Source organism: Caloenas nicobarica, chromosome 5, assembly GCF_036013445.1.
Source record: "Caloenas nicobarica isolate bCalNic1 chromosome 5, bCalNic1.hap1, whole genome shotgun sequence".
Classification (NCBI taxonomy): domain Eukaryota; kingdom Metazoa; phylum Chordata; class Aves; order Columbiformes; family Columbidae; genus Caloenas; species Caloenas nicobarica.
Window position 1 is genome coordinate 48,666,084 of NC_088249.1, and position 27,934 is coordinate 48,694,017.

The 27,934-nt window shown below is 40.1% G+C and overlaps 1 protein-coding gene across 3 annotated transcripts in view; it reads right to left on the reverse strand.

The window, feature by feature from the left end:
- The window catches only part of LRP5 (LDL receptor related protein 5), a 186,455-nt gene that overhangs the window by 112,114 nt on the left and 46,407 nt on the right, over window positions 1-27,934 (reverse strand). For all 3 annotated transcript variants that reach the window (XM_065635179.1, XM_065635180.1, XM_065635183.1), the window contains 3 exons: window positions 24,409-24,606; window positions 20,469-20,665; window positions 18,377-18,508 (listed from right to left, as the gene is read on the reverse strand). In XM_065635179.1, coding sequence (XP_065491251.1) covers window positions 18,377-18,508; window positions 20,469-20,665; window positions 24,409-24,606 — 527 coding nt within the window. The remainder of the gene's footprint in view (window positions 1-18,376; window positions 18,509-20,468; window positions 20,666-24,408; window positions 24,607-27,934) is intronic.

A 27,934-nucleotide genomic window follows, 5' to 3' on the forward strand; every position in this document is an offset into this window, starting at 1 on the left:
GCTTAAAAATGTTGTTTTACTTCCTGAACAGCGAAAAAAATCAATCAACTGTTTTCTTAAAAAAAGACCATGGTGGAGAGAAGTCCAATATATAGTTTATACCTCTTCTTCTACCACGCTTCTTTGCTAGATGCATATTCTGACAAATCATCTTTGAAAGATTAATGACATATAATGGCAAATGGCATGAACAAAAGGTGACACTGTCAACTACTTCACTGTAAGTACAATAACCCAAAATGTGTTGGGATCAATAGCCCAGCTGAAGTGCATCTACAGCAATGCACGCAGCATGGGCAACAAATAGAAGGACATGGAAGCCTTTGTGTGGCAGGAAAACTGTGGTATAGTTGCCACCACAGAAATACGGTGGGATGACACACACAACTGGAGTGCTGCAATGGATGGCTATAAAGTCTTCAGAAGGGATAGGCAAGGAAGGAGGGGTGATGGGGTAGCCATGTATGTTAGAGAGTCTCTTGACTGTCTAGAGCTTAATGATGGTGACAACAGGGTTGAGTGTTTCTAGATAAGAATCAGGGAGAAGGCCAACAAGGTGGATATCCTGGGGGGAGTCTGTTACAGACCACTCAACCAGGATGAAGAGGCAGACAAAATATTCTATAAGCAGCTTAGAGAAGTCTGACAATCATTAGCCCTTTTTCTCATGGGGGACTTCAACTTACCAGATGTCTGCTGGAAATACAGTACAGCACAGACAAAACAGTCTAGGAGGCTCCTGGAGCATGTGGAAGACAACTTCCTGAGGCAACTGGTCAGTGAGCCCACTAGGGAAGGCACCAGCTGGACCTGTTGTTTGCGAACAGAGAAGGACTTGTGGGTGATGTGATGGTTGGAGGCTGTCTTGGGTACAGCAATCACAAAATGACAGGGTTTTCAATTCTCTGAGTGAGGGTGGGGGGGCATGCAGCAGAACTGCCACCTTGGACTTCCAAAGGGCAGACTTCGGCCTGTTTAGGAGGCTGGTTGACAGAGTCCATTTGGAGGCAGACATGAAGGACAAAGGAGCCCACAAAGGCTGGACATTCTTCAAAAAGGAAATCTTAAAGGTGCAAAAGCAGGCTGTCCCTGTGTGCTAAAGGACAAGCCAATGGGGAACAGGACTGGCCTGGCTGAACAGAGAGCTTAATCTCAAACTCAGGAAAAAAAAAAGATAGTTTATGACCTTTGGAAGAAGGGGTAGGCTACTCAAGACTACAAAGGTGTTGTGAGGTGATGCAGGGAGAAAATCAGAAGGGCCAAAACCCACTTAGAATTTAATATGGTTACTGCAGTAGAAGACAATAAAAATGTTTCTATAAATACACTAGCAAAAGAAGGAGGGCTAAGGAGAATCTTGATCCTTTACTGGATGTGGGGGGAAACAGTGACAAATGATGAGGAGAAGGCTGAGGTACTTAATGCCGCCTTTGTTTCAGTCTTTAACAGTAAGAGCAGCTGTTCTCTGGGTACCCAGCCCCCCGAGCTGGAAGACAGGGAGCAGAATGAAGCCCTAATAATCCAAGGGGAAATGGTTAGTGACCTGCTACACCACTTAGACACACACACAAGTCTATGGGGTCAGATGGGATCCACCCAAGGGTACCGAAAGAGCTGTCAGAGGTGCTCACCAAGCCACTTTTTCAATCATTTATCATCAGTCCTGGCTAACTGAAGAGGTCCCAGTTGACTGGAGGTTAGCAAATGTGATGCCCACCTACAAGAAGAGCCAGAAGGAGCAACTGGGGAACCACAGGCCTGTCAGTCTGCTCTCGGTGCCAGGGAAGGTTATGGAGCAGATCATCTTGAGTGTCATCACGTGGTATATACCAGACAACCAGGTGATCAGGCCCAGTCTGCATGGGTTTATGAAAGGCAAGTCCTGCTTGACTAACCCGTTCTCCTTCTATGACAAAGTGACCCACTTAGTGGATGAGGGGAAGGCAGTTCCCAGACAGCTATTTTAGAAAGCTATTGAGAACAAAAGCAGTCCATAGTCTGATGCTCTTCTCACTCTCTACTGTTCCTGGGGTAATCCCTGATGTAATCTTAGGGCTACACTGACATCTCTGGATTACAAAACAGGTCAAAACCAAGAGAATATGGAGAGAACTAACTTCAAGCAGAAAGGGAGAATCTTCCAAATAGTATAAGGGTTGTATTCAAAACTGATCTCTGCAGTGTTAAAAATGGTATTTTTATGGAGCCTGTTCAAATTCAAAGGCTTTTAGATCTCTTCTGTTTCATCAACTTGTTCATGTTGACATTTTGTCAGAAGTCCTTAACTTGTATCAAGTCCCATGGTGCTAAGTATTAAACATATTTGTTTTTTTCCAACCACCTCAAAAGAACAGTGTCACTGTTTTGTCCAGAGCATGTTAGTTTGACAACAGCAGAAATGAAAAGTAACTCAAGTCATATATGGAAAATCCATATATGGAAAATATATGGATTAATATTACCTCCCTATTACCTCCAACAGTACAGATTGTCCACCACCAAATAGTCTCTTTACAAGAAGAAATTCCGAAAGGTCCTATTTCTTAATACATTTAAACACACAAAAACCATTTGATTTTCTAATGCAAATTAAAATTACACCTTAATAGCCAAAGGAAAAAAAATCCCTGTTAGAGAGAGCACCTGCAAATCGGGACACTGATCTTCCACTGAAGACACCTCTTCCACTGAAGAGGTCGGAGAGCAAGCTACAGCAGCATAGCAACTACAGCAGAACAAATATCTCGTGTAACAAAGTTTTATGTCTTGCTTCTCTATACCTAAAATATTTCACTTGTGGCAGTCAAAATAAAACCTCCTGTTCAGTGCAAGTTAAGTAAAAATTCAGGCCTCAAAACTCACCATGGAAAGGAGGATGTATCTGGTCATTCAAGTGCTCTACAAATACAGAAGGGTTTTAAACTATAAACTAATTTTGAATTATTTTTGCTCAACTGTCTCAAAAAGTGAGCATCACTGCAGCTGTTCAGCCACCCACAGCACTCAGTTTCATATCCATCTTAACTTCTAATTTTCTACTTAATAATAATAATCTTAATATTGAAGTATGAGTAGTGTGAAGCAGAGGAGCATAAAATACACACCTAGCAACTGATAACACAGCAATTACCAATACTACATGTATTTCTAAGATGACCAACATCACAAGCATCATTGCATTGGAATAGATAGATAAGAATCAAATGCATATGTTTTGCCTCTTTACACAACTGATTGTAGCTTTGCCTTGGTTCACTGTGAACGAGGTCAGAGTTGAATGTACCAGAGGAAGGAACTGGCAGTCCAAGGCCCAAATTATGCCTAGAGATGCTGGCTAGACAACAGGCTGAAATACACTGTTAATACCACCCTAAAATTCACAAGTAATACCAAAACAGTCTTTAGTTCTTCACAGCAGCAATAACTGGACTCAAACTTACCTCATCCAGCCTTGCCATATGTTCACCTGTGCACATGGTCACGCATTCATTTGCACACAAAATAATATTTTGACAGGACAGCCAGGACCCCTTGAATTAGCAATTACATAATGACTATAATCTTCTTGCAAAGACTAAAAAACATGCCTGTTCCTGACATATTCAGCTGCTCAGGCTTTTTCTGCAGGGAAATGCTACTGTAGAAATATTTGCAACCTCAGTTGTGTCCCACAGATGTACATGGCTAAAAACAAACAGGGAGAAGAAAACTTTTCTCTGCTGACCTGGCAGATCAGAAAAAAATCTTAACTTCAGTTGACAACCTGGACATTTTATTGATAGTTGGACTGGATTCTTCTTGGGAAATTCTTCCAATTTCTAACATACCTCTAACTGTGACTTATGGGAAAAAGAAATAATAAGCGGGATGAGCTACCTGACCAAATTAAATTTCTGGCTGCTTGGCAATTTCTACTGCTTAAAATTAAGTCAGTTATTACACAACAAGACTCTTGACAGACATGCATCTACATCCTTGGATATTAAAAAACATGTGAACAGAGAAAATGCATCACAGCATCTCTCACTACATTCTGTCTCCCATTTGAAAGCTGGTAAACGAACATTGACATAGGTTATTTTTTTATAGGTGCAAAAATTCTGGATTTTATTGCAACACATTCTAAAATTACAGTGTTGGTTACAGCTGTATTTGACTCTATTAGCAAATTTCTGCTATAGAAAAAAGAGTTGGCAGCAGGCTCTGCACACATCACTGAGAAGAGAGCTTGACATTGGTTCTCTCTAAAAAAACTGGAAAACATGCTTGTCTGCCTCATTAGTTTTATCTGTATCATGGAGGTATTTTGATTATTACTGTTGGTAGGAATGTTTTCAAGGCTACATAAGTGTTACGTTGTGACTCGCCTATTGTTATGCTAGATATCCTAGAACCTGCCTAATATATTACAGCTAGCTACTTACCTAGTGCTAAGGTGCTACGTCATTTATTTAGTCTTCAAAAACCACTCTCACTGTGGTCCTTTTGTAAACACATGATTAAGAGACTCCCAGCAGAGTTGCTAACTGTTATAACATGGTCATATATAACACCACACAATGAGCAAACGCCTTTTTTGGGGCGACCAGGGAATGCAAGCTATTCTAACATCACAACTGCAGCAACAAAACACTTCAGCCTAAGTTTATGTGAAGTCCTCTATGCAAATCATAGACCAGAAAAAACAGAAGGAATTAGGTCTCCCTAAAGTTTCCATTTAGAAAGCATTTTAAAAGAGCCAAGTTCAAATTGTTGTTTTATTTTTTCAACAGGTTTAAACTTTGAACTGTTCTGTTGTGTGTTTTTCTTTGGTTGGGTTTGTTTTCTCTAGTGGTTGTTTTTTTATTCAGCAAAAGCTTTCTGCAGATCTTCTACATAATTTTTCAGCAGGTCTAATATCCATAAAAAACAATTAACTGTTCTGGTTAACATGCAGAAGAATATCTGAATTTAAAAAACAAACAGAACAGAAAACAAAATAATACCACTGAAGGCAGTTATTCTCACTCCCTGAAGACTATATTCTCTCTTTGCAATCAAGAAATTCTATAAAAACAAGTTAAAAGACTTTTTTTTTCCCTCATACATGTGATGCTTTCCTCCCATACCCAGTTATCAATTATTTGTAACACCCATGCTACATATAGTGTGTGCTTTGATTTGGTTGGTTTGTGCTCTCATTATTAAAAAAATCATGCTTCAGTGCTGGCAACAACAACTGTATTCTATTTGCAAAATGAACTGCAATCAGAGTTGACAGCAGCAAAGCAGGCCAGCTCAACAGCTTGACAAGAATCCTTTATTCTTCCCTTAGCCCACTTCACATTTGACAAGTGACCAGACATATGTAATACAGTAACAAATGCTCCAATTTATTCACCCAACCTAAACAAATGTAGACTGCATTGGCTGCCTCTGCTAATCTATGCCAGAAAATGCTATGCTATTTCTTTCCCATTTGTCTGTCTGTTAATTAGGCTAGAACAATGGTCCATAGTGGGACTCTTCCCTCAGTTATATTTATGTGCACGTGCATGCATCTGCACATATAGACTCAGTCTAGTTACAGGCAACTTCAGAAGTCTCTGTATTTATTGGGGGGGAAAAAAAAAATCAGATTCATTGTAAAAATAGGAAACCTTTTAGCTCCTCTCTGAAGAACAAACTAGTAAGCACTTTTTGAAAAGAGTGCATTAGAAGTACTTTGCAGGCAACTCTTTTACAAGTTGTTTGAGTACAGCTATCTCAGTACTCTTGATAAAATATTTATCAGAAAAGCAAGGGATTTTGCTAGTTGCTGTAATGCAGTGAATTACCTGGCAAAGTTTTGGTGTACAGCAAAAAGTGTGGGGGGAATGTGCACAGAATATGGGGGTGGGAGAAAATTTCATTGTTCTCTATGGAGTGCATGAAAATAGATAACGTTGCCATGCTGTTTAATAAGCTTGCCAATATTCAAAACAATTACAGCACCTTTTACAAGGGTTTAGCATTAGCCGCTCTTCACGCCACAGGAAAAAAGATGTAATGAAACTCACTATGGGAGATTTAAATCAACACCACTGTGTAAAACTCCATTCCTGCTATTCAACTTCCTGCTATTCAACTTCCACAGAAAATCAAAATATTTAAGGAGTTGAAACAAACCTTGGTAATACCTAGAAACAGTCGGCAATTCTTTTTCTATATTCTCCTTCGGTACCTTAACAGAGCCAGTTGCAATATGAACACCACTATGCATCTCAGTTCAGGTCTTTATTTATCTTCCAGTCTGAGAGGAAGAACACGCTGCTTCATCCTGTATGATTGCAGTGGGCTGGGAAAAGTTGGCCCTGTACTCTCCTACTTGACACTGCAGACTGGGGAGAGCATACAATGCACATCAGGTTTACCAATTTAAAACTGAGAGTTGTGTGCACTGGGCATATGCAATCAACAAAACAAACAGGAAAGGTTTCTTTGAAAGAATGTTTTGAGTGCCTGCATTCAGACAGGAGTTGATTTAATTAAAAAATAAGTAGGCATAAGGAAAACACTTGTGACAAAGAAAGGAAATACCAGAGTGCTCACATAACTCATAAATTACATCACATCTGTCTGCATGTTACAGTGAAAAGCTATTGTCTACTGTTTCTTCCATTAGCTCAGTAGCAGATTTCTAACAGTTACTTTACCTGAACCAGAAAAAAAATACTCAATTCAGAGTTTTGACACATTCATACAGCCCTTAAAAACAACCCCACAAACAGAATATTAAACTGAACAGCTGATAAGATCATTAGCACAAAGCAACTGACTAAGAAAAAAGTAATGTTTCTTCCAGATAAAGCCATTGCACCACAGAAGTCATAGTTACCCTATTCTAATTTAGGACTAAGCTTCTGTGACACCCCTTAAGTTTGTACATACCCAGTACTACACCTGTGAGCACAAAGCTTTGTAAAGTTACTACTAACAGAGAAGATAACTCTTATGAAGACTTACTCAAAATAGCATTAGTAGAACAGTCATAACTGTATTGGTAGTAACCAGAACCAAAGATCAACATAATTTTTTAGCTATTCCTGCACCAAGCAAAGAATATGCCCTTATACAGAGGTTTAATCCAAAAACCTCAAAGCACTTAATCTGCCGCTCTGAGGTCTGCCTATACTGTATGTACTTTAAAGAATGAGAAAGTTTAAAATGTTAAGTGGTAAATCTGAATGTTAGCTTACAGATATCATAGTCCCAGCTTCTACTTTTTATTAACAAAAAAATGAATATCCCTTTGCACAGAATTCTTAATAACATTCCATCACAAACCATGGGGAAAAGGATGGCTCGAGAAGAAGCCTGTCAAAAATCCCCGCTGCTAGAAAAAGAGTATAGTTTTAGATTTTGGTATTTTGTGGCAAAGCATGGGTTTAAAGTTTAAATACACCTATTCTCTGCTGGAGATATACAGCCCCCCACTGGCTCAGAGTAAGGAATCACTGAGTTCAAAAATGACAGCCATTTACCACCTAGCTTCTGTTAAACAGAGTTCTGGCACTGACACATTCAAATACACACAGACAATCAAAATTCATTACAACCCAACAATACACATAGTTAAAAACACCCCTGCAAACTGAACAGAAATACACTTACAATACAAGGTGTTTCAAAAAGATAGACCAAGTTTCTAAGTATAGTAATTTCAAATTGGGTCCATGTTTTGAAACACCTCATATTTTTTCTGCAACCCCGTTTATGTTTACTTCTAATTGCAGACGTTTCCCACTCACCACGAGACCTTGAACATATTAGTTTCTCTGCACTGTTGTCCTTTTTTACACAAACAGAAAGAAAAATTACTTTACATCCCACGGGCCCTCTCTAAAGCTGAAAGCTCCATAATGCTCTGCAGTTCAAGCGTTCTTTATTATGTTCCAAGTATGATGGAGCCACAGAAAATTCAATTCTGAGCTAATAACAAACTGACCTCCTTCTATGACAAGGTGACCCACTTAGTGGATGAAGGGAAGGCCGTGGATGTCGTGTACTTAGACTTCAGTAAAGCCTTAGACACCATTTCCCACAGCGTTCTCCTGCTCGTGAGCTTCAGCAGCTCATGGCTTGGATGGGTGTACTCTTCACTGAGTAAAGAACTGGCTGGATGGCCCCTTCCAAAGAGTTGTGGCGAACGGAGTCAAATCCAGTTGGTGGCTGGTCACGAGTGGCTTTCCCCAGAGATCAGTATTGAGGCCAGTTCTGTTTAATGTCTTTATCAATGATCTGGATGAGGTGATTGAGTGCACCCTCAGTAAGTTTGCAGATAACATCAAGTTGGGTGGAAGTGTTGATCTGCTGGAGGGTAGGAAGGGATCTGGAGGGATCTGGACTGGCTGGATCACTGGGCAGAAGCCAATTGTATGAGGTTGAACAAGGCCAAGTGTTAGGTCCTACACTTTGGTCATAACAACCACAGGCAGCACTACAGGCTCGGAGAAGAGTGGCTGGAAAGCTGCCTGGAAGAAAAGGATTTGGGGGTGTTGATCGACAGCTGGCTGAACATGAGCCTGCCATGTGCCCAGGTGGCCAAAAAGGCCAACGGCATCCTGGCATGCACATCAAGAATTGTGTGGCCAGCAGGACTAGGGAAGCGATTGTCCCACTGTATTCAGTGCTGGTGAGGCCTCACCTTGAATACTGTGTTCAGTTTTGGGTGCCTCACTACAAGAAAGACACTGAGGTACTGGAGAGAGTTCAGAGAAAGGCAACGAAGCTGGTGAGGGGTCTGGAGCACAAGTCTTAAGAGGAGCAGCTGAGGGAACCGGGGCTGTTTAGCCAGGAGAAAAGGAGGCTAGGGGATATCTTATTGCTCTCTGAAACTATCTGAAAGGAGGCTGTAGCAAGGTGGGTGTTGGTCTCTTCTCCCAAGTAGGAAGTGATAGGATGAGAGGAAATGGCCTCAGGTTGCACCAGGGAAAGTTCAGACTGGATACTAGGAAAAATTTCTTCACAGAAAGGGTTGTGAAGCACTGGAACAGGCTGCCCAGGGAGGTGGTTGAGTCACCATCGCTAGAGGTGTTTAAAAGATGTATATGGCTGACGTCATAGGAGACCTCTCTCCGTGATTTTTCAGTGCTTTTAGGAATCTGGAGAGATCCCAGATGACTGGAAGCTGGCAAACGTCGACCAAAACTACAAGAAGGGTTGATGACCCTGGCAACTGCAGGCCTGTCAGCCTCACTTCCGTGCCTGGCAAAATCATGGAGAAGATTGTTCTGGGAGTTATTTAAAAACATCTGAAGGACAACACAGCCAGTGGTCCCAGCCAGCACGGGTTCATGAGGGGAAAATCTTGCTTAACAAACTTAATTACGTTCTACGACAAGGTTACACAACTAGTTGACCAAGGGAAGCCTGTCAATGTGATCTTTTTGTATTTCAGTAAAGCCTTTGATACTGTCTCTCACAGTGTTCTCCTAGACAAGATGTCCAGCACACAGCTGGATAAACACACAATGCAGTGGGTGAGCAATTGGCTGATGGGCCATGCTCAAAGGGTTCTAGTAAATGGGGTTATGTCAGACCAGTCACTAGCAGGGTTTTGCAGGGATCCATCTTAGGGCCAGCAGTCTTCAATGTCTGCATAAATTACTTAGTCTCAGGACTTGAGGGATTGCTTAGTAAGTTTGCCAATGACACAAAATTGGGAGGAGTTGTCAACACTCTCAAGGGCAGAGAGGCCCTGCAGAGGGATCTGGACAAATTGTGGAACTGGGCAATAACCAACCACATTAAGTTCAACAAGGGCAAGTGCTGGATTTTGCACCTGGGATGTGCAACCCTGGCTGTACCTACAGACTGGGGGACAAGATGCTGGAAAGCAGCTCTGCAGAGAGGGATCTGGGGGTTCTGGTCAACAGCAAGTTGAACATGAGCCAACAGTGTGCCCTGGCAGCTAAGAGGGCAACCGTGTCCTGGGGTGCATCAAGCACAGCATTGCCAGCTGGGCAAGGGAGGTGATTGTCCCGCTCTGCTCCGCACTGGTGCGGCCTCACCTGGAGCACTGTGTGAAGTTCTGGGTGCCACAGTGTTAAAAATATATTAAGCTACTGGATAGTGTCCAGAAGAGGGCTACGAAGCTGGTGAAGGGTTTGGAGGGGAAGCCGTATGAGGAATGGCTAAAGTCACTTGGTTTGCTCAGCCTGGAGAAGAGGAGACTAAGGGGAGACCTGATTGCAGTCTACAGCTTCCTCACAAGGGGAAGAGGAAGGGTACGCACTGAACTCTTCTCTTTAGTGACCAGTGACAGAACCCAAGGGAATGGCAGGAAGATGTGCCAGGGCAGGTTTAGGCTAGACATTAGGAAAAGGTTCTTCACCCAGAGGGTGGTGGAGCACTGGAACAGGCTCCCCAGGGAGGTAGTCACTGCTCCAAGCCTTACAGTATTCAAGAATAAACTAGACAGTGCCCTCAGACACGTGGTGTGAACTGTGGGGTTGTCATATGCAGGGACAGGAGTTGGACTCGATGATCCTTGTGGGTCCCTTCCAACTTGGGACATTCTAGATGAGGTTCTCGGGGACATGGTTTAGTGCTAGAGTTAGGTTATGGTTGGACTCAATGATCTTAAGTGTCTCCTCTAACCAAAATTATTCTATGATTCTACGATTCTAACACAATCATACGTCAAAGTGTAAACATCAAGGAAAAATGTTATAAACAACTGTAAATTAGGGTTTGCAAATCTAGGGAGTGTCTTAACCTCACTGTTGCAGTAAAATAGAGATTGGCCATCAATGTTTGAAGAGGTAGCCAAGCTACAGCAGCTTAACAAGTTATCACCAGGACTTCGTAACTTTCCATGTGTACGTCCCTAGCCCATGGTGAACACAAGATAACAATATTTACACATACACCTGTTCAGTGCAGACACAGGGTGTGGTTCTCCTGTAGCATAAAACCAGAATCAATATAGAGACTTGATAGTGCTGAAAAGCGAGTGTCACTTTTTCCTTTATACACCACCCTTTCCCGCACACCCCTAAAAAAAAAACCTAACCTCACACAAAAATGAGCTAGTTACCATCTCTAACTAGACAGTGTTTCCAAGTCCTAGAAAGTACTCACCAATGTGAAACATGCACCAAAGCACAAAAAGAAAGCTTCATTCACTAGCCCAGCAAAACCACTGCATAAAAAACAGTGTGACCCCTGCAGCATTAGCTGGCAGGTTCCAAAACCACTGTTTTCTGTTTTGCATTGTGAAGAATGGCAAAGAGAAATAAGACACAGAGAATATTACCTAACCCTGATCAACTGTCTCAATGTGCTAGGTCATCTGAGATAGGGTTAATTTCCACAGGTAGCTGGGTGGATGACAGAGCCAGAGCAGCTGACCCAAAACTAGCCAAAGGGATATTACATACCATAGAAGGTCATGCCCAGTCGGCAAATAAAACCACGTGCTGCTCATTCACCCCTCCCCCACCTCTAGTGGGATGTGGAAGAGAATCAGGAAACAAAAGGCAAAAGTCGTGGGTTGGGATAAGAACAGTTTATGGAACAAAGAGAAGAGAGGAGGTGAAGAGGGGAGAGGAGGGGAAGAGGGGAGGAGAGAAAGCACATAAAAAGTGAGGAATACACAGCACAATCTCTCACTATACAGCAATTCCAACACAGCAGCTCAACTCCTTCAAAGCAGCAATTGTGGATAGCAGATCACAGCTCGCAAGAAAACCTCCTCAAAACACAGCAACGAACTGTGTGGTCCAGAGAGAACTGGGAGCACCCCAGACCACACTGCTCCCAGTAGTGAGAAAGAGCACATTGTGACATACAAGCACTAAGAGTTCCTGCACTTGAGCATTTATAGCACACGCTAAGAGTGTGTGTGTATATATATTTTTTTTGTTTGTTTGTTTGTTTTTAAACATTTATACCCTAAGTTGTAAGTCAATTTACTGCAAGACAATAAAGGTGATCCTCCTTCATTTCAGACAATGTAAGGAATTTAACCCCAGCTGGCAACTAAGCACAACATAGCTGCTCACGCAATCCCCACAGTGGGATTGGGGGAGAGATTCGGAAGAGTAAAAGTGAGAAAACATGCAGGTAGAGATAAAGGTGGTTTAATAAGTAAAGGAAAAGCTGCACATGTATGCAGAGCAAAAGAAGGAATTCATTCACTACTTCCCATCAGCAGGCAGGTGTTCAGCCACCTCCAAGAAAGCAGGGCTCTCCATCAGGCATTAATGGTTACTCGGGAAGACAAGCACCATACCTCTGAACATCCCGCCCAACTCCTTCTTCCCCTCAAATATATACTGAGCATGACATCACGTGGTATGGAATATCCCTTTGCCCAGTTTGGGTCAGCTGTCCTGGCTGTGCCCCCTCCCAGCTTCTTGCGCACCTGGCATGGTGTGAGAAGCTGAAAAGTTCTTGACTACTTAGCAACAACTAAATCATCATTGTATTATCAACATTATTCTCCCTTAAATTCCAAAGCACAGCACTATAGCAGCTACTAGGAAGAAAATTAACTCTACCCCAGCTGAAACCATGACATTACTATATTGTTGCTCTTGCAGCCTAATTCCTTACCTTGAATTATTGCAGAAAATCATTGATGTTTTTATAGCCTTTGTTGGAAATGACTGTGCTCAGTCTACTTAGAATCATATAATATCTCGAGTTGCAGGGACGCATAAGGATCATCAAGTCTAACGCCCTGTTCCTTGCAGGACTACCTAAAACTAAACTATGTGACTAAGAGCATCATTCAGATGCTCCTTGATTTAGATCTATACTGGGCAATGTTCAGTATATTAACGGAACATACTTTAGTTGGCACTGCCCTTAGTTTCAGGCATTGCTCCTTTGTGCGAGCTTCAAAATAGCAAGAGCATTTCTCTGAGAGTATGACAAACTTGGAGGTCATGGACAGAGAAGGGATATCTCATACAGATGGACATCAAGTTCTTACTGCTGTTAAAGATCAGAACCTGGATTTAGCACTACACGATAGGAGTAGTCTAGCTACAAAAGGCTGATGATGCAGGTTGCCACTAAGTACTTCCCCTTGCCAGATACTTGCTCAAGTTGCACTTGATTTGTCATCTATTGTTTGCATGGCATAAGAGTACACCTATATGTCAACCACCTACATACCTTCTTACCAAGAGGTCTCATCTTGCTTTCAAGTACAAGAAAGGGAACAGACTCATCATCCTTCCCAAGACAAATGGAAAAAAAATAAACCAGTGTAAAATTAAATCTCCAAGAGTTTTCAGCGTAAACAATGCCTACAGAAATGCACAAAAAGGTTTGGGTGTGGTGTTGGGTTTTTTTTGTGGTTTTGTTTTTGTTTTTGGGGGGTTTTTTGGTGGGGGTTTTTTGTGGTGGTTTTTTTTGTGAAAGCAAGCACAAAAAGATTCCTCTTAATGGAGATTTAAATCTGGTTGTCAAGGGTTTTAGATATAAGAAATGTGTATAACATAACACCCAGGAATATTTGATTTATTAAAAGCACATCTGCCACAGGTTGCATAGGAAACAGTGAAATCACCCAGAACAGAATTAGAGAGTAAAATACACCATACAAAATAAAAGAGACTTTACAGAAATGAGTAGCTTCTCCTCCAAACTCCAGAGAAGACAAAGAAAACGGAGCTACTGTTTCCACAGTTGTTGTAGGTTAACCCCGGTGGGTAGCTCAGCCCCACCCAGCCACCCACTCACTCTACACAAGAGAATGGGAAGGGTAAAAGTGAGAAAGCTTGTCGGTTGAGTTAAAGACAATTTAATAGGTAATGCAAAAGCTGTATGCTCAAGCAAAGCAACATAAGGATTTCACTCACTATTTCCCATCGGCAGGCAGGGATTTCCCATATGCCGCCTGTGTCCCCTCCCAACCTCTTGTGCACCGCCAGGTTACTCGCTAGCAGGGCAGAGGGTGAGAAACAGAAAAGCCTTGACATTGTGCAAGCACTGCAGTGTTCAGCACAAACTAAAAAAATCCCTGTGTTATCAACAGTTTTGGTCACAAACCCAAAACATAGCACCATATGAGATGCTATGAAGAAAATAAACTCCATCCTAGCCAAAACCAGTACAGCAACATTAGTAAAATGGATCATAAACTAATGATGTCTCGGCCATGTGAAATTGCTGCAATGATGTTGCGTAACAAGTAAAATTCTGTAGCTTTTACTGAAATGTTTTATCTATATACTGCAGCAAAGTGTTACACATTTAATGAGAAACAAAAAGAAAACTGGAACACAGCTTCCAGAAGCTGCATGGATCTGGACTAATTCTGACATTGTGTAGCTCTGTATGCTCCTGCTGAAGTAAAAAAATATACAATAAATAAGAACATTAGTTAAAGTCCTAGTTTGTCCTACTTATTACAGCCCCATAGCCATAGGGCCAAGCTAGTAAAAACTTGGGAGGGAAAGGTGGGGAGCACTTGATCTTTCACTCAAAATGCTTTCCGGTATGAGGTTTGGGTTATAAGTTTTAAAATGCTCTCAAATTAATTTTAGTTCATTTACAATCGACTTGTTTGGCACCATGATATCAGAAAATTAAGTGCAATGGGAATAGGATCCTTTGGGAATGCAACACTAACAGGTAGAGGGAATTTAGGAAGTCAGAGTGACCACTTCCAGGGAAATATATCCACTTTGAAGAAAAAAAGATGAGTTTTTTTAATATTCTTTAAGAAGGTTGCACCAATAGCTGTATGCCAGAAACACTGAATACAACAGAAAGAAATTATATATTTGCTAAAAACGTAAGAGAAATAGGCTCCTGAACACTGTTTACAGAAACTGGAGCCGTCACAGACATACAAGAGACTCATGAATCAAACTAATTCTGTTCATAAGGAAGATAAATGTGATCCTTAGACAAAGAAAGAAAACCCTCAGGATAGCCCTGAGTCAGCAAAATGACTGAAAGAAGGTCCCCAAGCTTTTGAGATTTCCACCTTCTGCGCTGCTTTCTCAACTGGCCTATTTGCTTTTCCACTGCTGATCAAACCAAACTTTGCTTCCCTGAAAATATGCATAGAGCATAGTTTTTACTTTGGTCTTAGGACCTTGCATCAGAAAGCATCCAAAGCAAGAAACTGCTGAAGATCAACTAAAGCAGGCTTGCAATTTTATGACTGCATGAATAAAGAGCTAATTAGGTAGAATTACACATTTTAAATTATTTCAACCAAACCTTTTAACCTTTCTCAAACATTCATGTAATTGCTCAAGCGGGCTTAGAGAAGACTTAAAAAAAAAAAAAAGCAGCAAATTAAAAACCAACAACAACAAAAACCCCAAGCAAACAACAACAAAACCCACAAATCAAGAAAGCCATCTGGTCTAAGAACTGAAGCTCCATTTTGAAACATGAAATTTCTGAGGTCAGTCATTCCTGGAAGTTATCTGCTACCAAGAGTTACTACTGACTAGGCCACGCTCTACAAGCACTTCAGACTAGAACAATCCGGCTCTGATAGAAATTACAAATTGTAACTACATTATCTTCTACACCGGCAAGATTGGGTTCACATACCTATCTAAAATCATGTATTTGGATACATCCACCAAGACAGTAGTGGTCCAACACAACTTCTTAAGTAATTCCAAAGATCATAGCTTGAATGCTCACTTTGCTAAGAGTACATGGTCAGGTGCAGCTGATTTACTTTCTAAATTTACAACCACCCCTGCTCGTTGATATGGGAACTCCAAGCAAATCCAGAGGATTTTCTGAGCTAACAGAGGAAAACAGATTTAATATCACAAGTCTGAAGGGAAGCAACACAAAACATCTACCTGCACAAAACACGTACACCTTCCTAGAGAGAAGCTGATACTTGATGCCAGTTGCAATCTATCTGTATATTTAATATCCATTATTAGTGATGGATATTTACTGGAGAGCTAATTTTTTTATTATTTATTCAGATCAACTGTTTATAGCCAGAGAGAAAGCAAGAGAATGAACCAATACCAAAAGCCAAAACTACAGAATAACAAACGATTCTTAACACAGATAAAATACTTATGGCTTCAGCATATCAGAAGTTAAATAATTAGAAAAAGTGTAAAATTCCAGTTTTGGAGTTTCAATGCATATAAACATAACCCACAGCAAAGCAAATAGTGGCACAGCCTGTCTTTGACATCATGTTTTCTTAATTATCTAGGCCCATTACAGTTCAACGGCTACAGAGCTCTCATATCTGAACATTACCAATATATATATTCTTCAATATCCAAGAGAGCTGAAATTGCCTAAGAGCTTCAGAGTTTTTCTGCAGAAGAATACTTTCTGACAGAGATACATAGTAACATCGTATAGTTATATTTGCATCAGTAAACTCCCCCGGGAGACAAAGATGTTGAGAACAGAACACTTTTTCCCTCTTGGAGACAAATTCCTGGTAGCATTTGTGTAATTCTGTTAAAAGCCTAATGTCAAAGAAGCTGATATGCCCAAGTGACTTTGTACTCTGGAACTTTTGCCCAAGCCAATATAGGGAACAAAATGGGGAGGTGGTCAACACTGTTGCAATCGTAGTTCCTGATACAACTTTACTACAAAGGACTTGTACACAGAACAAAAAGACAGCTCATTGCAACCAAGGAGTTAATTAATAAGAGAGGTAATTGAAGCACTTGGATATCAGCATAAGGCAGACAGGACTACAAAAGAGGTGGAACTTGGGAAAGAAATAAACCATAAAACTGAACCAAAAGGCCACATTCTTATGCAAAATCAGATTTCCTGTTCCCATCCCACTTTTTTGCCCTCCTTTGACAGAACACCATTGACAGATTGTCTGGCCTGACAATGAAAAGGTGAAAGAATAGTATAAGCAGTCACTCCAGCTTGTGCTATCTGCCAAAATGCCAAAAGCAGGCTGACCTTCATTCCCACTGCCAGAAACATGAGGCGAATATGAATGTCTAAAAAGGTTGCCCTGAGCATTCAGCAATGTTTTTTGAAAGCTGTGAAAGGGAAACTTTCCGAAGCTGGAAGAAGGAAAGGAAAGGTCTTTCAGCAGCTGCAATAACTACCTTATAAGCCTTTCAATTGTAGCAGGATGAGTTAATAAAGCTGGACCTTAAACCCTGGAGGTTCAGTGTTCAAATTCTGCTTCAAGTTCACGAATGAAAGGAATCCATTATGCTTGGTTTAGGACTCAGAGGAATCAAGTCACATCAGAAAATGACTATACTCTTTGACTAGACTTGCTGAAAACACATCAGAGACAAGCAACAGAGTGGCTTTTAGTCTATTGGCAGAACATTTTCCAAAACCTTGCTTCCTAGTGTCCTACCGCTGTATCAGTGTTAATTGCCTGCTTTTGTAAGATGCATTTTTAAAAGAGGCTTCCTGATCAATGACAAAAACAAGCTTCCAAAGAATACCACTAGACTCACTCAATTTATGGATATGAAATATGCATCTAATTATACTTTCCAGTTAAAGCATGTACTCCAGCTATTAGTCTCTAAACAGCTTTCTACTGGTAATACACAAGCGTGTCCTACTTCTATGTGACATGGAACAGCCACCTAGGACATTATTTTCTCTAGCTCAGTCATCTCAAGCAGCAAACTTTACAAGCCTCTTCACACAAAGCCTTGCCTCACTTTTTGAAATTAAATATAATGTCCAAAAAACACAAACTAGACCCGGGAAGAAGAAAAATCTCAGCGCAAATTTCTCACAAAGCCTTCCACAGAGCAGCCCAAAGGGAAACAGAGGGATGATTGATCTTCAGAACGAGAAAATCTGTATTTTTAATTTAAATCTTAACTTTGAATTTTTCTGTACATATTATTTCATTATAAAACTAACTGAAGCAGGGGCAACTCATTGGACTTGACCTTGAACAAATTTTTGGCACACCTGTGCACAGAACACATCTCAAGCATATTGTTAACTTTGAGATGCAACGGGAAGGCAACAACTTGGCCAACCTCTACAGCATCATTGACCGCTACTGGACAACGAACAGCAGGGAGCGGAAGTCTGTCCATGGTCCATTGTCCAAATAGAAACTTGTCCTACAATAGCTTACTTCTAATAAAATTCCTCTGCAATGGGCTCCACATACTACTTCATTCCTACAAAGAACTGGCAACACAAAATACAGTCAAAATTTTCTGATTTCAGATGCAAGAGATTACTTTAGTTCATAACAATCACTTTCTTCAGTAGCTTGGCAGGAGATTTTGGTGCAGTAGATCTGCCATCTTCATCAGGACAAGAATGACATTTCAGTGTGTCGGGCAGTTCCTCTCAAGTAATTTCCTCAAGGCTCATCTTTTAAGCAGCAAACCCCAAACAAGTCCACACTTTCTCTGTAGAAAGACCAAGATCCTACCTGATTTGCATGTCCTGCCATCGTCTTCTAGCTGCACACCAGTAGGACAGGCGCAGCTGTAGAAGGGGTCTCTTGGAGACAGCAGGCACAGATGGGAGCAACCACCGTTGTTTTCTTCACATGGAGTGTGAACTTCAAGAAATCAAACAGATTTATTTTAATTTTTCTAGAACCCCTAAAGCCCTCTTTTCTCTACGAGGAAGAAGTAGATCCCAAATGACTGGCACCGGCTTTAGTGCTAATAGACAGAGGAACCACAAAATAAAGTTTTTGATTCCCCCTTCCCCAGTGCTTACTTCTAGGGACACCTAAATACAGATGCATGCGAAAGTTAATTTTGAAAGAGCTGACAGCTCACAACATTCTCACTATACAGTTATTTCAATGCTTCTAAAGCTGAGCATGGCTAAGGAGCTTTGGACATCTGTTACTTTCTGGATGCTGGATCTGCTAAGCATCATGAAAATAGAAAACAGGGCTTGGAGGGTAGTGATGGGGCGGTGACCAGTTCTATGAAATAAAAAAAAAAAAATATAACAACTTGCACAATTACTACATTACAGTAGTGTTGCATGTTGGAAATATCTTTTCCTACTGCAAAGCTTTCACAGCAAGACATATCCCTGAATCATCAGGAAATCCAGAGGAGCAACATGTAAAGTCAGCAATTTTGAAAACGTAATAAACAAAAAATGGGGGCAGGGGAACAGGACAGGGACAGACGCATGACATCTGCATGCACCTCTCTCATTCACATGGGGAAAAAATGGCAGCAAGAGATGAAACTATTGGCATAAATAATTATGGAAAATATTGCCAGCTATTAAAAAAATATTGCAAGCTGTGCAAGATCCCTCCAAAATCAATCACAGTTAAAATATGCATCTGACCTGCTTTAATATAAAACCATAAAATATATGGCTAATTTAGCTTGTGGTACTTCCACTGACAGCCACGAAGAAGAAAAAAAAGGGAGAGGAAGGAATCCAGGCCTGATCTTGATGAAGTCAATGGCATCTGAGCTATTTTCAGCATATGCTGTTTCCCTATGTGCCACATTTTCTTTGTGACTGACCCAGAAATACTATGACCCAATGCTGGGACATTCCCTGAGCTAAAAGCAATGACAAGAATTCAGCATAGACAAACTTTTATGTGGATCTGAGAGATAAACCAGGGTGCTGTGCATACCCAACAACCTCAATGAAAACTTCCACATGTTCCATCACCAAGATGATCTCCAAACTGCTTTTGCTTACTCTCAAGTCTATTTACTGACATCCTATAAACTTTACTGGAATAACAAATGTTATCTTTAGGGAAGCAGACTTTACAGTTGGCATAAATAAAGAAGCAATTCAAATGGCAAAAGTATCTCCCCTAAGCAAGAGATGATTCTTCCCATGGCTACTCAATTATATACATTTCCACACCATTGCTTTTAAATCCCATTCTCACAATCCTAAAAAAACCTAGACCAACTGCCACATAGAATCACATGCATATATGAAATATATACAGCCTCATTCGATTCTCAGTTCTCTACACTTGCCTTTCTTTGAAGTACCATCACATGTAAAGAAAAAATAGAGGCATGCATATGTTTCATATAAAAGCTCAGAACTAAATCCCTTCCATACTGAAACATTCATGAACTATTTGTTACCCCTTAAAGATAAATATGATAAAGTATAGACTGCAAAATCCACACAAGTACAACATGAACACTACATATTTGTAGGTGATTCTGCTTATTTAAAAAAAAGGTAATACTAAGCATTTTTTTCAATTGTCTTTAACGTTGTTAAAAAGATGCCAGAATGAGTCTCTATCATTCTCACTCAGATATTCCAAATCAAAAGATGTCACTGAAGTACTGCACTGAATTTTGGATTTTCTTACCAACTGGGATGGGCTCATACCAATTCAGGCTGGAAGTTTTAAAGAAAGGGGTCCTTATAGCTTTAGCAACCAATCTCCTGACAAGTGTTCAAAACTTTACGACGTCACACTAACCATTTTTATAATTAACGTTTTTCCAGATAGATAAGTAACAGTCATTCAAAAAGTTTCAGGGAAAAGTAAAACCTACAGTATGGCTGCCGATCTGGACTTAAGACCTGGATGTCCATCGGTGAATATAAGGCAGACAATATTTCTCTCCTTTTCTCTCCCGTCCTTTTGTTACAGGCATGAATGGAGCGCGTTTGCCAGTCTGTCCAATACAAAGTGTCCCCAGACAACGTCAGTGCAAAGGGATGAGTAAGACTACCTTCAACAACTTTTTGCCTAGATGAAAGGAAGAGCAAGGATTAAAAATGCATTACTTCCAGACAGAAAAAACTCTGGTTCTGCAAAAACTCATACAGGAATCATCTTCCTTTAAAAAATTCACTGGACCAAGAGATTCATCTGGTGATAAAAGACATTGCTCCTTCATAGCAGTAAGGACACGAATATACTGGGTTTCATACTGACATAGTATCTGATTCAGCTCCATACTGACCTCTGAAAGGTCGCACCAAAGTTCCTTAACAGGCTGTGCAAATACCCAAACACAGTTGCTTTCTGGAGGAAACAGAGGTCTGAAGAGTACTCCTTCAATTAAAGCATTACTTCTTTTTGTCCCCCTACGCAACGTTAAGAGATCTTTTCCCAGGACTTCAGTTGCACTCAGTCCTTTCTTGTAGCAGGAAAAGGAAGAAACAATCTGAGTCTCTTTAAATCACCCCTCTTAACTTGGTCAGCAGCAGAAACAAGTAATTTTCAGATTATCTTTTTAAATGTAGAACAAGGGCCACACATATTTTTTCTAAGACTAAATATTTCTAATTAATATAAATCAGAAACATTTCAGATGTCTTTCAATGACCTCATTCAGCCACACTGCTCTTCTGGGGATGCATATATTTTCACATTGGTTATTAGCTGAACTGAAAGCCAAAAAACACATGACATTTTCAACATGTTTTCTAAACTCACAGGATCCTCAAATTTACACATATTGCAATAAATCTGTATAATTTAGATTCAATAGTTTTGGAGACATTTACTAAGTCAGTGAAAACATACTTGACAATTCCTCAGTCAAAACAACATGAACCCAGTTTTCACAAAATTCCTGCATTTTATGTATGCACAAACTCAAAGACACACACATACCTTCCAAGCCAGTGTTTTGACACAGCAAAAAAAGTATACAAAATTTTTCATCATATAACTTTGAGAAAGCTGAAGTCTCAGCATCATGCTGAAGGAAAGTGAGGAACATGTTTTTCTTATACTTGTATTGAGATCTGTATTTAAATTGTTTCCATTGAAGAAATTGAAGAAGAAAACAACAACAACAAAAACCACCAAAAAAATCCCACCAATCTCACATTTGGGAGTGAAAGGATTGTGTTTCATTTTGAGGAGCATAGCTACCATTTGCATTTTCCAGGGTGAAGGAAATATAAAAAGTCCCCCCAAATTCTTCATATATATTCAGACATGGACAATTTTAAAACAGACTGACACATACAAAGAAGTATTTGTATATACACATACAAAGCAAGTAATGTGGAAAAAAGAAAAAATTATTCTTCTTTCTGTTCTTGAGATAAAATTGAAACTACTCTAAAATTTCTGTCCTTCAAATTATCACTACTACTCTCACTATAAAACATGATAGAATAAATAGAAATACTGATTCCACTTTCTCTTTCCACTCTCACCTTTGCTGTTGCTTCTTTACTAGTAACAGCAGCAGCTGTATTCTAGTATCCTAGCAGCTGTTTTCCACCATATATTGCCCGCACTTCCATCATTCTTAGATATCAAGCCTCCCCTTCTCCTGAAATTACATCCTTTGAAACAGTTCCAGCCGATGTGCTTGCAAACTGAAGCTTGCTAAGATGTAACAGGCAGATTGCTCCAGTAATATTAATCTACCATGTAGAATGCAAATTTCTTCTTTATTTGAAGTCTGAAGTGACTCTGACATGAGAGGGGTAGAAGCATTTGGAACATCATAAGATTTCTTTATTGACAAGTCTGAGTGATATTTATTTTGCTCTATGTTTAAGGAACAGAAGCAAACTCCAAAGTTTTCATCTAGTTTGAACCACTATTGAAGTTTACCTTGACACCAGAACCTAAGATTCCCAACTTCAGACTTCTGTTTCAATATTGATCAGTGGAAGAGAAAAAAAAAAATAAATAAAAATTTCATTTCAGAAGAGTTAAAATTAAGATCAATATTCATGGCATTTTATTAATAAGCATAATATTTTAAGAGGGAAGCTTTATCATATAGTAACAATATAAAATATGCACAGCTAAATGACATCAAGCTATTATATTGCACAACACCTAGAAATCCATATGCACATAGACACAAGAATTTCCAGAATGCATCCTGCATAGGAATATCCTGACATCAAGTATGCATTTACACCCTTCAGCAGTTTAGTAAAATATGTAAGAAGTGTACAACAGTGAGCTATTTTTTTTAAGGCAAAATACATTATTTTTTCCTAAAATATTTTCATTTAAGGTTCAATAGAAAACTCCTTGGGAAGTGGTGAACATGCACTAATCTATCACAAAGTTATTCGGACAGAATGCTGGAATTAGTGTATTCACAGGCTGGCTCCCTTTCAAGTGGCCTTTCTCTACCTTAAAATGAGAAAAATAAATTTTACTTACCAATTACAAATTTAACTTTTAACACATACATGTGAGTAAATTTTATACAATTTGTATGTGTATGGTAACTGCAGAATAAGACTGGAAACCTTACTCTCTGCCACTCGCATCCAAATCGGAGAAATATATTTATGTTGTATTGTATGAAAATCTCTCTTGGACTTTTAATTTCGAGAGCGCATTTTCTTTCTGTCTGTGAATCTGCATACAGCTTTTGGGCTACCACTCCCTTCCATAAAGGTTTTTTCCCTTTTCTATACTTCTGTCAGTCAGTACTTGCAACTTACTACAATGCCACCACTATCTAGCTCTTACATAGTGCTCTCAAAGGAACTTACGAGTGTTTTATAAAGGATGGCAATATTGTTACTCCTCTTTTATGAGTGCGAAAATCAGGCACAGAATGCACTTCACTAAAAATCTGAAAAACACCATGGAAAATGTAGTGGGTTTTTTGCAGGGAGGCATATTATTCTATTACACAGATATGTGTGAAATAAAACTCCTTCAGCTTTTTAACAAAGCAAAATTATTTCATAACACAGACATTTAAAATGTTATGAAATAATGAAAATGTCATTTTAAACTATCTGAAGACCAAAGCTAGACTAGAATACAGAGACTTACCTCCTTGGCAAGACATTTCGCTAGCAGATGAGACTCACCCTTCAGGACCAACCCAACCTGCCCTTTGAACATTGCATAGAATCGAAGGTGTAATCTCAAAGGTCTAGCTCTGCCCTGTCTGAGGGGTCACCTCTCTATGTCTACAAAAACCAAAACTCAACAGCACACTTGTACAGGAGCCACCAACTGAAACTTCCACACTGTGCTTTCTATCTAGCTCTAGGAAAATCTGCTTCCTGCTCATATGCAGTCTGAAATAAGCTGAATTTGGTTAATTTATAGGCATGCCATGAAGGACATCTTTGGAAGCGGCCAAGGACAAGTGTGTCTCAATGTATAGTTCCTGCTAAAAAAAAGATACAGTAACAATACTGTAAAATCCCTGTCACTAGTTAAATGTTAGATTGCCTAGGGCCGAGGATAAGCATCTTCGACTATTTTCAACACAACATGAGCCTAAAAATGAAAAATCCTGCTGTACAAGGCAGCTATAAGCAGTTCTATAGTGAAATACCGATGCAAATTGTCTTACTTTTAAAACCAGTTTTGTAGGACGTGAGGCTATTTTACTTTTTGCAAGGCTATTACCAACTACATTTAAAAGAACATTAAGGTATTGGCATTATTGCAGATTACAGGAAAAAAAGCCTCAGTTCAAAATTAATGCACAATGTGAGAAATATCTTACACCATACTATTGACTAAAGGAAACTTACCTAAAGGAACCATCCAGATTTGCCCTATGAATGAAACTAAGTTTTGCATCAGCCCAGTAAAGTTTCTGCTCATCAAGATCTATCGTGAGTCCATTTGGCCAATAAATATCTGAATCGACAATTATTTTTCGTGTGCTGCTGTCCATTCCTGCCCGTTCTATTCTGGGTGTTTCACCCCAGTCAGTCCAATACATGTACCTGAAAACGAAAGCAGAGATGCACGCAAATTAAATCACAATTCATACTGGTTAGCTTTAGGAACAGAAGGGATAGCAGCTCTTTACAAAGCCTGTAAGTGTATATACACAGAGTGTACACAAATGTATACCCCCAAAACTTTAATAGTTATTAACCTATTAACATACTAACATAAATCAAACCACGGTTCCAGACGGTGCAAAAAAGTCCTTCATGACAGCATCTCTCACAAGCATTGCCTCTGCATAATGCATTACCACTCTCTTTCCATGTTGGGCAGCACCTGACTGTCATAAGCATTTACAACTGAGTACCATCCTGCATGGCCAGTTATTATTAAATATCCTAAATCACATTCTGAAGCAACTAATTACCTATCCAAGCAGGCAATGCCCACAGCTGAACTTCCTTTTGCAAGTCTCTATGCAGAAAAGAATAAAATCAAGAGCCCTGAAATTTGTTTATGTCTATTAACAAATCATGAATCTGTGCAGACTATTAGGTTAATATTAGGTTATTAGGTTAAATTTTGGGGTATTTCTTTTCCCCCTCCCATCCATGCCCCAGTTTCCCTGTCACTCCACCCGTGGGCAATTTAAGTAGCCTGAATAGAAAAATTAATAGTACTTATCAGCTGGAAAAGACTTGATCACAGTGTGGCAAATCACGCAATGTCTGCATGAAAAGCTGAGACTGCACAGTTAGGAAAGAAATTGTCTGATCAGAAGAGGACACAATTCCCAGTTGGCAAACGTTACCCAGCATAATACATTCAGGTTGCAAATTGAGCATGCCAGTGGTGCAAACACAACACAGCAAGCGCCTTGCACAGCTACCGCAGGCCAGTCAGAGAAATGATATTGCTTTGCCAATATAGCCATTTCTGGCATAGTCTGTGTCAGGAAATCTTTGACTTGAGTGAGCCCTCAAACAAAAATCAGGTGTCTGTGCACTGGACTCTCCAGCACTTCGCATTTATCATACTGTATTAGATCAACAGCATTGCCAGATGGGCACCAACTTGGTAAGCTACACCTAAGCTAAGTACTGTTACCACTGGAGCTCCAGAAAAGCATGGTAAAGAGGCTTCTATTGTGTTTTGCCAAGCCCATGCTTAACCAGATTTCTCATAACCTGGATTATCCCAAACCCTCAGATCCCATGAAGAAGACAGCACTGACTGTGCAACCACAAAGGAAGTAAACGAACGTGCATTTTAAACATACATGGAGGAAAAAAGCTTAATGGTTTCTTTTACGTAAGAGAATGCCATTCACTTTGGGACCAAAGATGGGACTATATTTGTAATGGCTGTCATGGTCCTCAGCAGGATGTTCTCTCCTTTGCAACAAAAGACGCTCCTGTAAACTGCAGTAGCTCTATAGCTGCTTCATGTGCAGCTGGAGCCATCATTTCAGCCAAGGATGCACAGGCAGCTGTACAGCACATGTCCCTCACAACTCAGGCTTAAAATGCTGTGACCTTCATGTACATACAGCACCCCCGTTCAGCCGTACCTCCAGCGCAGCCACAGCACTTATTTAAACCATTCTGATCACAGCAGCCTGTCTGATTGCTAGCATGTTTAGCCCACTGAAGAGGAGAATACAGATTGAAATATATAGAGGTAGACAGATAGAAATTACTTACTTGTACCACAATACACACACGCTTGAGTGCGAGAGGGTAAAACAAGAGTTTTCTAGTTGAAATGATAAAGCTTCTATGCTGACAAGTCCTTCTGAGACAGCTCACCTCAGAGCGGCCACAGTGGACTCATGCCCCAGATGCCTTCCCCAAAACATCTCAGCTCCAGCAGCTAGGAGAGACTGACTGCTCCTGAAGAAGCAGCAGCAGTAGCTGAGCTGCCCCAGTTCACAGAACAACCTATGAACGTAAATTGCCACTCATTTTGGTTTTCCTTAACAAGTCAGGCTGTAATTTGTGGCAGCTCATACTGTGTGGGTAGGCAACTACTGACAACAGCAGCCAGAGAAAAGCAGGCATAAAAGAAACTGTCTGCACAATGAACTGGTGAATCAGACTGTGATACTGATCCAGCCAAATACTCATTTTTGATCAGGTCAAATCAGTACTCTGATCCAGCTCACCTGCACTAGCTTGAAGTATTCAAGGGACACCTTGAGCTACCTCTACAGGAATGAAGATGGACAAAGAATGGACTGTTGAATTAAGAAAAACCTGCCTATTAAAGGTAACTTTGGGCTATATCACATAGCTATGACAGTCCCACACTTATTCATATATTGAAATGTATAAATGCAAACTAAAATGGAGCTTAGACCAAAATCAGAAATCCAATGACAGTTATTTAAAACCAAAAAGTTAAAATAAAAAGGATGAAAAAATATTTCCACAATTACCCTTGAGCAAAATTTCTCCACTCAAGCCTCTGATTAAAATTGCAGCCTGCTCTCAAGCTCAATGCATTCAGATGAAGAAAAGGGAAAAAAAAAAAGTCTGTAAGCCAAAGGGCCCTCATGGCTTTTCTATGACATTAGCTCAAGAGCCGCTCCTCCTCCTCAAAAAAATTTTGTGAAATTTCATAAATTATGTGTTTAACCTTGGCCACACAGAAAGTACTGGACAAAAGTAGTACTTTCAACTTCATACATGAATTTGGCACAGGAAAATTACATCCGTACATTTTAGCTCATTAACAGGTACCAAGCTCAATCCTTATCAATGCCTGTGTCATTCAAATATCTAAAACTACACAGTATTAGCAAAGTAACTATACCGCAAAGGAAGGCTAGCAGGATGAAGATGCATTTACACAACATGTAGAACAACAACCTGAATGCAAGCAGTGCTCTTTCAAAGCACTTCTCTCCCAGTTGGACTTTATTAATGCAACCTATTAAATATTATTATTACCCTATCACCAACTCATCCTGATTGTAGGGTGTCTCTGCAATCCTGTTAAGTATCATGAAGTTGATGATCCTGGTGAACTTTTCAGTATATATCAAGTCTCTGCAGTAATCAAGCACTTACTGAAGTAATGGTTTCGCTGCCCCCACATGCTACAAAGCACCCCCATGGTCCATCACAGGAAAGCAGGCCAAGCAATGGAATGGCAAAAGCAATTGTCTCCATTTAACCTCCTTCTCTTTTCCAACAAGCTTTAACCCTTTCAGCAGGCAGCAGGTGCTGAATTGCCACGAATCACAGGAAACCAGCTCTGGTTTGAGGATCTCTTAATACATCAAGACCCTGAACTGGGAGCCTGGATATCACTGTAAGAAGAGAGCAGCTGTTTCTGCAGCAGAAGTGCGAGTCTCTGATCTATGCAAGCCTACTTAAA